The 15,209-nt window shown below is 36.8% G+C and overlaps 1 protein-coding gene across 2 annotated transcripts in view; it reads left to right on the top strand.

Annotated features, from left to right (window-relative positions):
* SNTG1 (syntrophin gamma 1) overlaps positions 1-15,209 on the top strand; it is a 468,529-nt gene that overhangs the window by 394,977 nt on the left and 58,343 nt on the right. For both annotated transcript variants that reach the window (XM_033126633.1, XM_033126632.1), the window contains one exon: positions 120-212. In XM_033126633.1, coding sequence (XP_032982524.1) covers positions 120-212 — 93 coding nt within the window. The remainder of the gene's footprint in view (positions 1-119; positions 213-15,209) is intronic.

The raw sequence follows: 15,209 nt of genomic DNA, 5'->3' as shown, positions 1-15,209 counted from the left end.
AGCTATCATATAAAGAACTTATTACAGGAGCTTTCACCATGTCTTTGAAAAATGTTGGCTATTTAGGCTGATATTGGGTCAATTACATGAAAAGTAACAGTATTTTCTGTTTTGTCTAGAGCAAGACATATGCATGTGTCCTAGAAAGTCATCTAATGGGACTCACGATTGACTTTAGCACAGGATTTATCTGCTTTGATGCTGCAACAAAGGTAATGTGATCAAGTCAGCTCTGGGAAATGTGCTGCATATATTTTAATTTAAGAATGATTGAGATAACTTTGAATGCCTGTCAGCATTTTAATTAGTTATCATGTGTTAAGTTTAACATTCTCATTTTTTGTTAACAAAAGTTAAATTATGCTTTAATCTGTTTATAGAAAAACAAAAAAAAATAATTTTAATAAAATAATTTTTGCCACAAAACACTATAACTATATAAAGTGCATATATGATATTATACACACACACACACACACACACACACACACACATAGATATTGCATATCTATGTATACATATATATCCTCTTTTACTAAAGGTATGGCTTCATATTGAGGGGAAATTTTCCTTCCCCAAAACTATTTTAAAGCAAAATATCCCTTTATTACTTTTCTGCAGCAACATCTCCAATATCAGAATAGGGAAAATATATTTTTCAGTTTTAAGGATAATAATATGTTAGAATTGTAGAATGGAGGAATTTAAGGGTTTGAAGTTTCAAGCCAGGGAGTATAGTCCTTGTAAACACATAACTTAGTATGTTCTTGTGCTCTCTGATTGGGTGCCATTTTCACAAAGGTTATGTTTGTGGGACTGACATATATTGAACGATTATGGGCACTTTCTCAGCCAGTTATATCTAAAAAATCTTAAAGCTCAACTGACCCACCATCTACTGTTAATCTTCCAGTACTGGAGTCACTGCTTCAACTTCTGACTTAGAGCTCTGGTCTTAATGGAAGACACTCTCTTCTCTACTATAAGGACATCAATTCCTTAGGTGCACCTCACTTTCTCCTTTATCAAAGTATAACCTAAGAAGCAAACCAATATTTTTTTTGTCACTAATGTTAAGGATTAATGAGAAACCCTTTACCGGGAAACATATTTTACCTAGAAATTAAGCCTTGTACAGGATTTTTTAAAAAAACAAATGCAAATAAAACAAGATAGTGATATAAATATGTGAGAAAGGCAGTATACGGATAGTAGAAGTGTTTTGATCTTGAGAAAAAAATAAGAGTCTATTGGTGTGGTCAGGGTAGGAAATGAGAGTCAGCATGATTTTAGATTATACTTGAATGCTACTGGTTTGGAAGCAGTGAGGTGTCTGGGAATGTCAAGCTGGTTCTTGTTACATAGTACTTGCATATGAAAGTCCCCATAAAAACCATTTTCCTGGATTTTCCAGACAGTATAAGACATACTAAATAGCACCATATTCCATGTACTTCAGTTTACATTAGCAACATAGCAGGAGGTTGTACATGCTTCTGTTTCCCTTAGTGTTGCTGGGGTTATTCCCTCACAGAAGTTTGTTGCCATATATAGCTCAGCTTGTCCTTTGTAATCCTCGTCCTTATTAAAATGTAGCCTTTTCCGTGTTACGAAAATGTTTTCTCACTAAGGTGTCAAAGTCTGATGTTGCGGTATTTATATAATTCTCATAGGTAAGAGTATAAATTTTCTGCCATTATGTTCCTTTAAACACACATAGTTGTAGGCACATTAGTTAATTATATATAATAATAGATCTCCATGTAAACAGTCTTCAACAGTAATATTTTCAAATAAGTATTTACTTGATACTTGTTGTTTATAGAGAAACACAGGTGGGGTATACATGTCAGTTGTGGGTGCTCAAGGAAGGCTTCATAGAAATTGAGACACCGAGAGTAAGATTATCCAGACATATACCTGTAAGTGAGGAAGGACATTGAATTTGAGGTCAGAAATGAGAGATCAATTGTGTGGCTAACTAAGAGACAGATTATGAAAGGGGTTCTATTAAAGAATTCAGATTTCGTGTTAAGAACAGAAGAATACCTTCGAAGGATTTGAGAAAAAGGAAGGAAATGATAAGAGGTTTATTTGACAATACAAAACTAATAGGAGAGTATATGAGTAAGATTGAGCGAACCTGGGCAAAGTACAGATTCTAAACTCTCAAAATCTGTCTTCAACTGGGCATCTACCACTCTAAAACATTGCTCGGAAAATGATATGCATGGTTGACAAGGTCAAATAAACACATTGTTACAAATTGAGGGTAACAGTAATCTCAGTGTAGTTTAGTATAACCGAAAGATAAGGTACAGGAAGGGGATGGAGAGAGGACAATACTGGAGGGGGAAAAAAAAGCAGGGCCACATGGTTAAGTTCCATTTCATGTTTGACCTAAATCTGATTTTTCTAAAAGATTCGTATTAAAATATAGCTAACATACAATATTATGTTAGTTTCAGGTGTACACAGCAGTTATTAAACATTTATATATCTAAAGAAATGATCACCAATGATCACCAGCTGCCATCTGACACTACAATGCTATTGACTATATTCCCTATGCTGCACGTAGCCCTCACTAGTCTAGTACACATCTGGCACTATACACAGTTATTGCCATAGTATTAGCTATATTCCCTATGCTTTACTTTGCACCACCTTGACTATTTTCTAACTAAAAATTTGTACTTTTTAATCCTTCCCCCTTTTTCACCCTGTCCCCAAACCCCTCTTTCATCTATCATCCTGATAAATCTAGTATCCATCTGAAACCATACATAGTTATTACAATATTGTTGACTATATTTCTTATCCTTTTTTTGTTTTTTGTTGTTCATCTTAAAGAAATCCCTCTAAGATCCCTTGTAGTTCTGGTTTGGTGTTGATGAACACCTTTAGCTTTCTCTCATATGGGAAGCTCGTTATCTGTCCTTCAATTCTAAATGATAGTTTTGCTGGGTAGAGTAATCATCATTGTAGGTCCTTGCTTTTCATTGCTTTGAATATTTTCTGCCAATCCCTTCTAGCCTGGAAAGTTTCTGTTGAGAAATCAGCTGGCAGTCTTAAGGAAGCTCCTTTGTAGGTAACTAACTGCTTTTCTCTTGTTGATTTTAAGAGTCTCTCTTTGTCTTTAATTTGGCATTTTAATTATTATGTGTCTTGGTATGGGCCTCTTTGGGTTCAACTTGTTTGGGACACTGTGCACTTCCTGGGCTTGTGTGTCTATTTCCTTCACCAGGTTAGAAAAGTTATTAGTCACTCTTTCTTCAAATACGTTTTCTTCTTTTTTTTTTTTTCTTTTTTTCCTGAACAAGAAGAAAGTATGCTGTTTATTTTGGAAAGAGATTCAGAATTCAACAAGATAAATCAGTTTAAACAAGTTTGGATGCCCCTACGACTGTCAGATTTTTTTCTGTACTCTTTATCACTAGGGCTTATTTATGCCAGCAAAAACAGAATCCTCAACCTTTCCTTTTCAACATTTCCTTCCATGCTGCATGAGTCAGACACGGGTTGGAGTTCCCAGTTAAGGGTCTGCAGTTACAGTAAGCTTATGTAAATATCAAGTATCTGAATCTATTTAGTTCCTGAGTCAGATACCAAATTCAGAAAGTGAAGAGCACCACATGATCCAAATAATCCAAATTTATTTGTGGTCTGGGTTTCAGATGTAAGCAGTGGGAGTTCAGAGGGTAACAAACAGATGCCCCAAAATATGCAAATGTATGTACTCTCCAGAGGATAAAGAGTGAGAGTTTGGAGAGGGAATGCCATCTGTGTTGTTCACTGCAGAGCCAAGGACTATTTATCTCCATTTCTTTAAAACGTGTAATATGCATATTGACTACATCTTCATTTATCAATTTTAGTCATTGGTATTCAAATAGGTTTTCAATTCCTCCCTTTCTCTTTTCTTCTTCTGGTAGCCCTATGATGTGAATGTTGGTATGCTTGATATAGTCCCAAAGGCCCCTTAAACTACCCTGTTTTTGGATGCTTCTTCTTTTTTTTTTTTTTTTTTTTTTTTTTTTTTTGCTACCTTATCTTGTAAGTCGCTAATTTGAACTTCTGCTTCATGTAATCTACTGTTGATTCCCTCAAATGTAGTCTTCATTTCAATTATTGTATTGTTTATTTCTGACTGGTTCTATTTTATGTTTTCTGTATCCATTTTTATGTTTTCCACGTATTTGTTGAAGTTTTCCTGCAATCATTGAGCATGGTTATAACCAGTTTTTTGAACTCTGTGTCTGGTAGATTGCTTGACTCCTTTTTGTTTAGATCTTTTTTTGGAGCTTTGTTCTGTTCTTTAATTTGGCACATGTTTCTTTGTCTTTGTATTGGCACAGAATTAACCCCTAGACATTCACAGAATGTCAAAGCATCCACGAGACTCTACAAAGTGGGAGAGCAAGAAAGCAGTATTGAAAGTCAGGCAGAGAGAGAGAGAGAGTTCTGTTTGGAAGAGAAATATTGGCAAAAGTTTTGCCACAGCAGTCTGATAGGGAGAGCTGCTGAGACAGAGAGGTAGGAGAGACACTGGCAAAAGGAGTTTAGCCAGGGGAGAGTCCAATGGAGACAGCTGCACGGGGTTTCTGTTTAGCTTGAGTTTTATATATATATATTTTTTAATTTATTGGGGTGACAATTGTTAGTAAAATTACATAGACTTCAGGAGTACAATTCTATATTACATCACCTATAAAACCCATTGTGTGTTCACCACCCAGAGAGTCAGTTCTCCTTCCATCACCATATATTTGATCCCCCTTACCCTCATGTCCCACCTCCCAACCCCCTTACCCTCTGGTAACCATTAAACTATTGTCTCTGTCTATGAGTTTTTGTTTCTCATTTGTTTGTCTTGTTCTTTTGTTGTTTTTGGTCTATATGCCACATATCAGAGAAATAATATGGTTGTCTGTTTTTTCTGTCTGACTTATTTCGCTTAGCATCATACTCTCAAGATTCATCCATGTTGTCACAAATTTCCTATATCATATTTTCTTACTGCCGAATAGTATTCCATTGTGTATATATACCACAACTTCTTTATCCATTCATCTATCGAAGGACATTTTGGTTGTTTCATGTCTTGGCCACCGTAATCAAAGGTACAATGAACATTGGAGAACATGTGTTTTTATGGATACATGTTTTCAGGTTTTGGGTAGATACCCAGGAGAGGGATTGATGGGTCATATGGTAATTCTATTCGTAATTTTTTGAGGAACCTCCACACTGCCTTCCATAATGGCTGCACCAGTCTGCATTTCCACCAACAGTGTATGAGGGTTCCTTTTTCTCCACAGCCTCTCCAACACTTGTTACCATTTGTCTTGTTGATGATAGCCATTCTGACTGGGGTGAGGTGATATCTCATTGTGGGGTTTATTTGCATTTCTCTGATGGTTAGTGATGTTGAGCATTTTTTCATATGTCTATTTGCCATTTGTATGTCCTCTTTGAAGAAATGTCTCTTCAGGTCCTCTGCCCGTTTTTCAATTGGGTTGTCTGTTTTTTTGTTGTTGAGTTTCATGAGTTCCTTGTATATTTTGGATATTAGTCCCTTATCGGAGGCACTGTTTGCAAAAATCTTCTCCCATTCAGTTGGTTGCCTCTTTATTCTGTCGATGCTTTCTTTTGCTGTGCAGAAGCTTTTAAGTTTCATATGGTCCCATTCGTTTATTTTAGCTATTACTTCCATTGCCTTTGGAGTCAAATTCATAAAATGCTCTTTGAACCCAACTTCCATAAGTTTAGTACTTTTGTTTTCTTCTATGCAGTTTATTATGTCAAGTCTTATGCTTAAGTCTTTGATCCATTTTGAATTAATTTTGGTACATGGTGACAGATAGCAGTCCAGTTTCATTCTTTTGCACATGGCTATCCAATTCTTCCAGCACCAGTTATTGAAGAGGCTGTCTTTCCTCCATTGTATGTTTTTAGCTTCTTTGTCAAAAATTGTCTGTTCATATTTATGTGGTTTTATTTCTGGGTTCTCAATTCTATTCCATTGGTCTATGTGTCTGTTTTTCTGCCCATACCATGCTGTTTTGATTATTGTAGCCCTGTAGTACAACTAAAGTCAGTGAGTGTGATACCTCCAGTATTGTTCTTTTTTCTTAAGATTGCTTTGGCTATTTGGGCTCTTTTGTGGTTCCAAACAAACCTGATGATTTTGGTTCTATTTCTTTAAAAAATGCCTTTGGGATTTTGATGGGGATTGCATTCTGTATATTGCTTTGGGTAACATGGCCATTTTAACTATGTTCATTCTACCAATCCATGAGCATGGAATGTCTTTCCATTTCTTTGTGTCTTCTTCAATTTCTTTCAAAAATGTCTTACAGTTTGCAGCATATAAGTCCCTCACATCCTTGGTTAAGGTTATTCCTAGGTATTTAATTAATTTTCCTGCAATTGCAAAAGGAATTGTTTTTTGTATTTCTTTTTCTGAGAATTCATTGTTAGTATATAGTAATGCAACGGACTTTTGTACGTTGATTTTGTAGCCGGCAACTTTACTGTATTCATTGATTGTTTCTAATAGCTTTTTGGTGGAGTCTTTAGGGTTTTCTATATATAGCATCATGTCATCTGCAAAGAGTGATAATTTAACTTCTTGATTCCCAATTTGGATGCCTTTTATTTCTTTCTCTTGCCTGATTGCTCTGGTAAGGACTTCCAAAACTATGTTGAACAGCAGAGGTGATAGGGGACAGCCCTGTCGTGTTCCTGAACGTAGAGCAAAGGGCTTCAGTTTTTCACCATTAATTATGAGATTAGCTGACGGCTTGTCATATATGGCCTTTATTATGTTAAGGTATTTTCCTTCTATACCTATTTTATTAAGTGTTTTAATCATAAACAGATGTTGTATCTTGTCAAATGCTTTTTCTGCATCAATTGATATAATCATATGATTTTTGTCCTTTATTTTGTTTATGTGATGTATCACATTGATGGATTTGTGGATGTTGAACCATCCTTGTGCCCCGGGGATGAACCCCACTTGGACGTGATGAATTATCTTTTTAAAGCATTGTTGTATTCGATTTGCTAGAATTTTGTTTAGGATTTTTGCATCTGTATTCATCAGAGATATTGGTCTGTAGCTTTCTTTTTTTGTGTTGTCCTTACCTGGTTTTGGTTACAGGGTAATGTTGGCCTCATAAAATGAGTTAGGGAATATTGCCTCTTCTTCAATTTTTTGGAAGAGTTTGAGCAGGATTGGTATTAGATCCTCTTTAAAGGTTTGATAGAATTCACTAGTGAAGCCATCTGGTCCCGGACTTTTGCTTTTGGGAAGGTTTTGGATGACTGATTCAATTTCGTTACTGGTGATCGGTCTGTTTAGATTTTCCATTTCTTCGTGGTTCAGCCTTGGAAGGCTATATGTTTCTAAGAACTTGTGCATTTCTTCTAGGTTATTGAATTTGGTGGCATATAGTCCTTCATTGTATTCTTGGATGATCCTTTATATTTCTGTGGTGTCCGTGATAACTTCCCCTTTTTCATTTCTGATTTTGTTAATTAGTGTCTTCTCTCTTTCTATCTTAGTGAGCCTAGCCAAGGGTTTGCCAATTTTGTTAATCTTTTCAATGAACCAGCTCTTTGTCACATTAGTTTTTTCTGTTTTCTTTTTGTTCTCCATTTCATTTAGTTCTGCTCTGATTTTTGTTATTTCCTTTCTTCTGCTGACCTTGGTTTTCACTTGTTCTTCTTTTTCTAGTTCTTTAAGGTGTAACATGAGGTTATTTATTTGTGATTTTTCTTGTTTCTTGAGATAGTCCTGTAATGATATAAATTTCTCTCTTAAAACTGCTTTCGCTGCATCCCAAAAATTTTGGTAGGGTGTATTTTCATTTTCATTTGTTTCTATGTATCTTTTGATCTCTCCTCTAATTTCTTCTTTGACCCAGTCATTTTTCAAAACTATATTGTTTAATCTCCATTTATTTGTGTTTTTTCTTGCTTTCTTTTTGCAGTTGATATCCAATTTCAAAGCCTTGTGATCAGAGAATATCTTTGGTATGATTTTAGTGTTTTTAAATTTGCTGAGGCTGATTTTATGTCCCAATATATGATCTATCCTTGAGAATGTTCCATGTACACTAGAAAAGAATGTATAGTCTGTTGTTTTAGGATGAAGTGCTCTACATATGTCAATTATGTGCATTTCATCTAATGTGTCATTTAGGGCTGCTATTCCGTTATTTGTTTTCTGTTTGGATGATCTATCCATAGCTGTCAGTGATGTATTTAAGTCCCCTAGTATAATTGTGTTTTGGTCAATTTCTCCCTTTAGTTCTGTTAGTAGTTGCTTGGTATATTTTGGTGCTCCGTGATTGGGGACATAATATTGATGACTGTTATGTCTTCTTGTTGTATAGTCCCCTTTACCATTATGAAATGTCCATCTTTGTTTCTTGATATATTTTTCACCCTGAAGTCTGTTTCATCTGATGTCATTATAGCTACACCTGATTTTCTCTGGGTATTGTTTGCTTGGAGTGTCAATTTCCATCCTTTCACTTTGATTCTATGCTTGTCCTTGTAGCTGAGATGTGTCTCTTGGAGACAGCATATGGTTGGGTTTAGTTTTTTGATTCAATCTGATACTCTGTGACTTTTTATTGGTGAGTTCAGTCCATTTACATTTAGGGTGATTATTGATATGTGAAGATTTCCTGTCATTCTATCTTTAGTTTTCTGGTAAGGCTGTGTCTCCATTGTTTCTTTGCCTTTTTTGTTGTTGTCTATTATTTCTGTGTGGTGGTATTCTATGATGTTTCCTTCTGTTTCTTCTTTTATTAGAGTATATTTTCAGTTCTGGATTTTTTTTTTTTTTTTGAGTGGTTACCCTTAGGTTTATGTTTGATATTTAGAGTATTCCATTTTCTTCAGCAAGCTTACTTTCTCCATTCTCATATTCCGGTTCAGGCCTTTACTCTCCCACTTTTAATGTTTTGGTTGCCAAAAATTGTTCCTGTTGATGGTGATCGAATAGCCTCTTTTAATATTTCTTGTAGTGCAGGTCGTGCGTTAGAAAATTCTCTCAGCTTCTGTATGTCTGGAAAGGTCTTTATTCCTCCTTCATATCTAAAGGATATCTTTGCTGGATATATTATTCTTGGCTCATAATCTCTCTTTTAATAGTTTGAATATTTGGTTACACTCCCTCCTGGATTGTAGAGTTTCTGCTGAAAAATCTGATGATACTCTAATAGGCTTTCCTTTGTAGGTTACCGTCTTCTTTTCCCTGGCTGCCTTGAGGATTCTTTCTTTGTCGTTGATTTTAGACAGCTTCAATACAATGTGCCTTGGAGAAGGCCTGTTGGGATTGAGGTAATTCGGTGTTCTATTTGCTTCTTGGATTCGAGTACCCAGTTCTGTCCACAAATTTGGGAAGTTCTCATCGACTATTTGTTTGAATATATTCTCTGTTCCCTTCTCTCTTTCTTCTCTTTCTTGTATGCCCATTATTCTTATATTGCTCTTTCTGATGGAGTCAGAAAGTTCTTGAAGAGTTCTTTCATTTCTTTTAAGTCTCAAGTCTCTTTCTTCTTCCACCTGTGTAGTTTTCAGGTTTCTATCTTCCATGTCACTGATTCTTTCCTCCATCTGGTCAACTCTACTACCTAAGCTGGTTATTTCATTCTTAACTTCTTCTATTGAGTTCTTAAATCCAGAAATTCTATTTGGTTCTTTTTTAAAATTTCAATCTCTTTCGTAAAATGCTCATGTTGTTCTTTGATTGTGTTTCTGAGTTCATTAAACTGCCTTTCTGTGTTTTCTTGCATCTCGTTGCGTTTTTTTCAGAACTGCAATCTTGAATTCTCTGTCATTTAAGTCACATATTTCCATACCTTTCAGTTCCTTTTCTGAAGACTTTTCACTTTCTTTCTGAGCTGTCTTGTTGCCTTGGTTATTCATGGCAATTACTGATTCATTATTTCTCTTCCTAGACATCTACAGGAGTGGCTTTGGCAACAGGTTGATAGGAAGAGGTCTTTCTTTTGTTTTCCAGTAACTGTTGGTAGAATGTTTTTTTTTTTCTCTCTGACTGCATCCCTTTTTTTCTCTCTCACATGGTAGTGCTATGTTTTCTCTGCACTATTCCAGCTTCTCACACAATGGGGGGGATTCCCTGGGAGACAGGCTTCTCCTCTGTTAATAGTTCACCTGGGTCACAGGTTGCAGTGTCCTTGTGGATATGCAGAGAGCTTTTGAAATTCCAAAACTCTTCCTGCACCAGATTCAGAGTCCGTATGTTTCAGCACTTCTGTTTACTCCTGCAGGGATCTGCCCCGATAGATGGGGCCAGGAGCGGGGTGAGTTGTGAGAGGTGGCCCAGAGCAATGGTGGCGACCACCACCACAGCTTCTCCTGCTTCCACAGCTCCCTCCCCTCTGCTGGAACCAGTTGGGCTGCGAATCTGTGTCTGCGGTCCACAGTTCTCAGAACAGCAAATATTCTGTTCTTTTGATCTGACACTGCTTCTGTTCGGCTTCTAGCACCGGGCAGGTGGGGACGGGACGAGTTCTGGGAGGGTAGGGCGGGGGCGGCTAGTCTCATTGCCCAAGGCTTCCACTCTGTGCTCGGCTTCCGCTCTGTGCTCGAGAGCAAGGGCTCAAACAACCTTTTTCAGCCTTCTTCACTCAGCCTTTTCTCCTAGGTCTCTGCCATGAGCGTTGGACTCAGTCGTGTTATATGCTGCCCCCTCAGCCCTTTAGGCCATAATCGGAGCCCTAGCAGTCCGAGCCCCTCCCTCTCCCGCAGCCGCAGTAGTTCCAGGATGCAGCAAGCTCAGAGCACTGAGCCAGGTCTGCGTCCTTCACCCGCCTGGCTCCGTCTCAGCTCTTCTCCCTTCCCTCCTCCCCTGCTCCCGGGATTCTCCCATCTTTAGGTAAATTCAGTAGTGGGTCTCTTCTTCTTGCCTGTCTGCTTTGCACGGAGTCCTTTGTGGAGTTAATTGTTGTTCGATTCGTTGTAAATTCCAGGGGAGCTTTACAGAGGCTCAACTCTCACGGCCATTTTGATGACCTCTCTGAGTTTTATATTTTTCTAAGCAGGATGTAATGTGCTTGTTAGCTTGTGGGGGGTTGGGAGGGGCGGCCATTACAACTCTCTTCTCCTGGGAACTGTCCTGTTCCCATATATGATGGATGTCAGCTTGCAGGTTGCTGTTGCAGTTGGGAACTATTCTGTTTCCACCTATGATGGATGTAAAGTGCTTGTCAGCTTGCAGGTGCAGTACTAGCCAGGGGATTCAGAGCCAAGTGGTTAATGTTTAAGCTCATTCCAGTTAGTGTACAAGCTTGCCATTATTAACGCTTTACTCGTCTCATCAATCTCCCCATTTGGCTGTGTCTCTGTGTTTGTTTCGATGTATTAGAGAGGCCTGCTATCTGTCTCTCTCTTACTGTGTGTCCCCAAAAATAAGACCTAACTGCAAAATAAGCCCTAGCATGATTTTTCAGGATGACATCCTCTGAAAAAAAGCCCTAATACATCTTTTGGAGCAAAAATTAATGTAAGATCCAGTCATATTTTTGGGGAAACATGGTAGTAGAGTAGCCCTATGTAGTAGGTGTGCTGTGATACTCAGTGGAGCTGTCTTCTTTGTCTCCTGAGCCACGTGCTTCAGGTATGTCCCTTGTGTGTGCTGTGTGTGCCCTCCTACTGTAGTTGAGCCTTGGTTGCTAATTGTACGTCAATGGAAGAGATTGACTCTTGGGCTGATTAGTTGTAAGGATTGGTCAAGACTACAGTGGAGGTGTTGTGGCACAGGGGCTGACCCTACAGAGCAGGATTCAGTTTTGCAGGACTCTGGTGCCTGCCCAGTGTGCCCTTTTGAGTGTTTCATCCCTAGAAGCAGCTGGCTGATGCCCCAGCCAGGCATGCCAGCCCCATGGCCTCCTGGAATGGGCCCCACTGCAGGCTATGCTCAGCCACAGACTTCATCCTGCCTAGGGACACCTGGAATGAGCCACAAAGGAATTCACAGATGGCCAACTCCTGAAATGGGTTTAGAGGTGTCTCAAGAGGCCAAACGAAGAACCAAGGTCAGCTGTCACTAGTGCTTAGGTCTGCTTAGCCAGAGATAGGGGACATACCAAAGCCAGATACTGCTTGTTTGGGATTTGTGAGCCTTTGAGAGATTTTAGGAAAATCCACAGCATGAGCCAAGAAAGGCCAGAAAAGTCACTGGAAGCAGTTTGGGTGTACCTGGAAGTGAGATGGGGTAGGATCTCAGGGAATCAGGGGAAACAAATGGAGTTAGTCAGGTTGATGGAGATTCAGATACAGTGGCCGCCTATGGCTACATGCGGGAGAAGGGAAGTCTCAACATAGAAACAATGGCACTGATTTTCACAGCCAGAAGTTATGGGGGACTTTCAGTCTTTGGAATTCATTAAACCCTGGGCTGAGGAACCTGGTGTGGGGCTATATGATCCCCCCACTCCACCCAGTGAGATCTCTGCAGTGGAGATATCTCCCCAAATTTTTAATGATCACATGCTTGTATAGGACCCCCCATGCTGTGTCTCTGCCCCTCCTACCAGTCTTGAGGTGGCTTCTTCTGTATTTTCTTAATGGTAGGGCTTTGGTGCAGCTAGACTTCAAGCCATTATCAATGATGGTTGTTGTGTACTTTAGTTGTAATTTTGATGTGGTCGTAAAAGGAGGTAACCACAGCATTTACCTATTCTGCCATCTTAACCAGATCTGACTTAAATCTAATTTATACTGTAGAAAGATCATTCTAGCTGAGGTGTATAGATTGCATTGATTGGGTGGAGCCAAGAATGAATTAATGGACATTTATGTTCTCCCTTGATGAATTTAGAAGAATAACTTTCTTTTTTTTTTTTAACCATGAAATTTGAAACCATAAAAAAAAATGAGAGTATGGTGATGGAAGGGGAGCTGACTCTGGGTGGTGAACACACAGTGTGATTTATGTATGATGTGATACAGAATTGCACACCTGAAATCTATGTAATTTTACTAACAATTGTCACCCCAATAAATTTAAAAAATAAAATTTAAAAAAAGAAAAAGAGAGAAGGTGTTTTTTTTTATTTATATCAACCAAATAACACCTCATCTGTAATGGTTAAAATGAGGAAAAAGTCATCCTAATCCTACACCATAAAGCTCCCCTTCAGTCCTTATCATGTTGCAAATGAGCCAACTTCAAGTGCTCCATTGGCTATAATTGGTGCATGAGGACTTCATTCTGTTTAATTGTCCATTGCAATATGTGGAACACCACAAAACTTGACCCTTAAACCTAGGTTAAAGTGGAGGACATTATTACTCATATTCTTACTGTTTCCCTGGTAGAGTCTGTGAATCCATTAGTTCTGCCAATTGTTATTGTCTGATAGTTGTTGTTTTTTTAATGGTTTAATTGTTGAATTTGAGAAATGCCAAGAACTTCTTTAACAGCTTCTTTATTTAAAAGCTTCTTTATTTCAAGATATCTAAAAAATGCATAGCGTATTAGAAATATTTTTTTGATATCATGATTAGCAAGAGATCTTTGAAAGATCATAAATTACAAAATAAAATAGTAACATTTTAAAGAATTAGCTCCATTGTATGTTAGAAGCTATTTAGTTATAAGGATAAGAAGAAAGCATAATATCATTATAATAGCTTCTAACATACAATGGAGCTAATGATATTATGCTTTCTTCTTATCCTTAGAACTAATTTTCATTGAACATAGATTGAAACATTATCTAGGGAAAATTTGTAAAACCCATACATGCGCATGGTGACTTGCAATTTAAGAACTTATATTCTGTGTAGCAAAAGACAATGTCACCCTAACCAAAATCACTTCCTTCTTGTTTCTTAGATTTTTTTTTCTGTAAAATTAGAAGTCCTCCTGTTCCCAAATAATTGTGCTTCCGAACTAAATTCATTGTTAATGCATTGATTCATGAAATATCTTAATCGATCTAATCCATTCATACCTTTAAGTACACACTGATTTCTACAGTGTTTCAAGGTAGAATTTGAAAGTTAATTTCACCTATATTTATGCTTTTCATTTTCAAAAGTCTTTGATATGGATTGGATAAATTGAAGGTCACTAATTATAAGGAGATAATATTTGAGCTACTGTTTCTCCTAAAGATATATGTCTTTCATATGCACACATTTCATAATATGCTAATTTGAATTTTTCTATAAAACATTTATAATTATAACAGAATTATAATATGAATTCTGTAGGTCAGACCTCTTAAAATAGAATTAAACATTTATTTTTTTAACTTTATGCTATTTGTTCTATAGTATTTTAACTATTTCATATCAAAGACAGTTATTAAAAATACAAAAGGAAAATTTGAAGTTATTCAAATGAATATTTTCTTGAAATATCTCCTAAATAAGTAGAAATTTTAAAATACATTAGTTAGAATGTCATTATGACAATATCTATAAAAATCTTCGCATTTTCCTTTTTACAGTATCTTTCAATCTATTTTATTCTCTAATTGTATAACTTACAGCACCAAAACACGGACAATTAGCTATTTGATGGAAATTTTATGTTCTTCAGATAAATTATTTCTTCTTTGCAATAAAAAAACATTGCACTTATTATGAAACAAACTCAGGCATTTAGGGAAACAATCCATCAGGTAATTTTTTTTAACCCTCAAACATTTCAAAGATAGCTGTAAATGTTCCAAAGAAAAGTATTAACCCAAGTTTTCATGCCAGTATATAACTAGATGTAATACAATAATAAAATTCTGGATTTTTTTGTTCATTTCTTGCAATATAAAGACTTTAGAAAGTTATGTAAAATTAACACATACTTGACTTTATTTATTTATTTATTTATTTATTTATTTATTTATTTATTTATATTTAATTAAAGTTTATTGGGGTGACAATTGTTAGTGAAGTTACATAGATTTCAGATGTACAATTCTGTATTACATCATCTATAAATCACACTGTATGTTCACCACACAGAGTCAGTTCTCCTTCCATCACCATATATTTGATCCCCTTTACCATATGACCCAGCAAGCCCTCTGCTGGGTATCTACCCAAAAAATCTGAAAACATTTTTACATAAAGACATGTGTGCTCCAATGTTCATTGAAGCTTTATTTATGGTGGCCAAGACATGGAAACAACCAAAATGTCCTTCATTAGATGAC

The sequence above is a fragment of the Rhinolophus ferrumequinum genome, chromosome 14 (genome assembly GCF_004115265.2).
Source record: "Rhinolophus ferrumequinum isolate MPI-CBG mRhiFer1 chromosome 14, mRhiFer1_v1.p, whole genome shotgun sequence".
NCBI lineage: Eukaryota > Metazoa > Chordata > Mammalia > Chiroptera > Rhinolophidae > Rhinolophus > Rhinolophus ferrumequinum.
The sequence above is the reverse complement of the archived record's forward strand: the minus strand, read 5'-3'. Positions and strand labels throughout refer to the sequence as shown.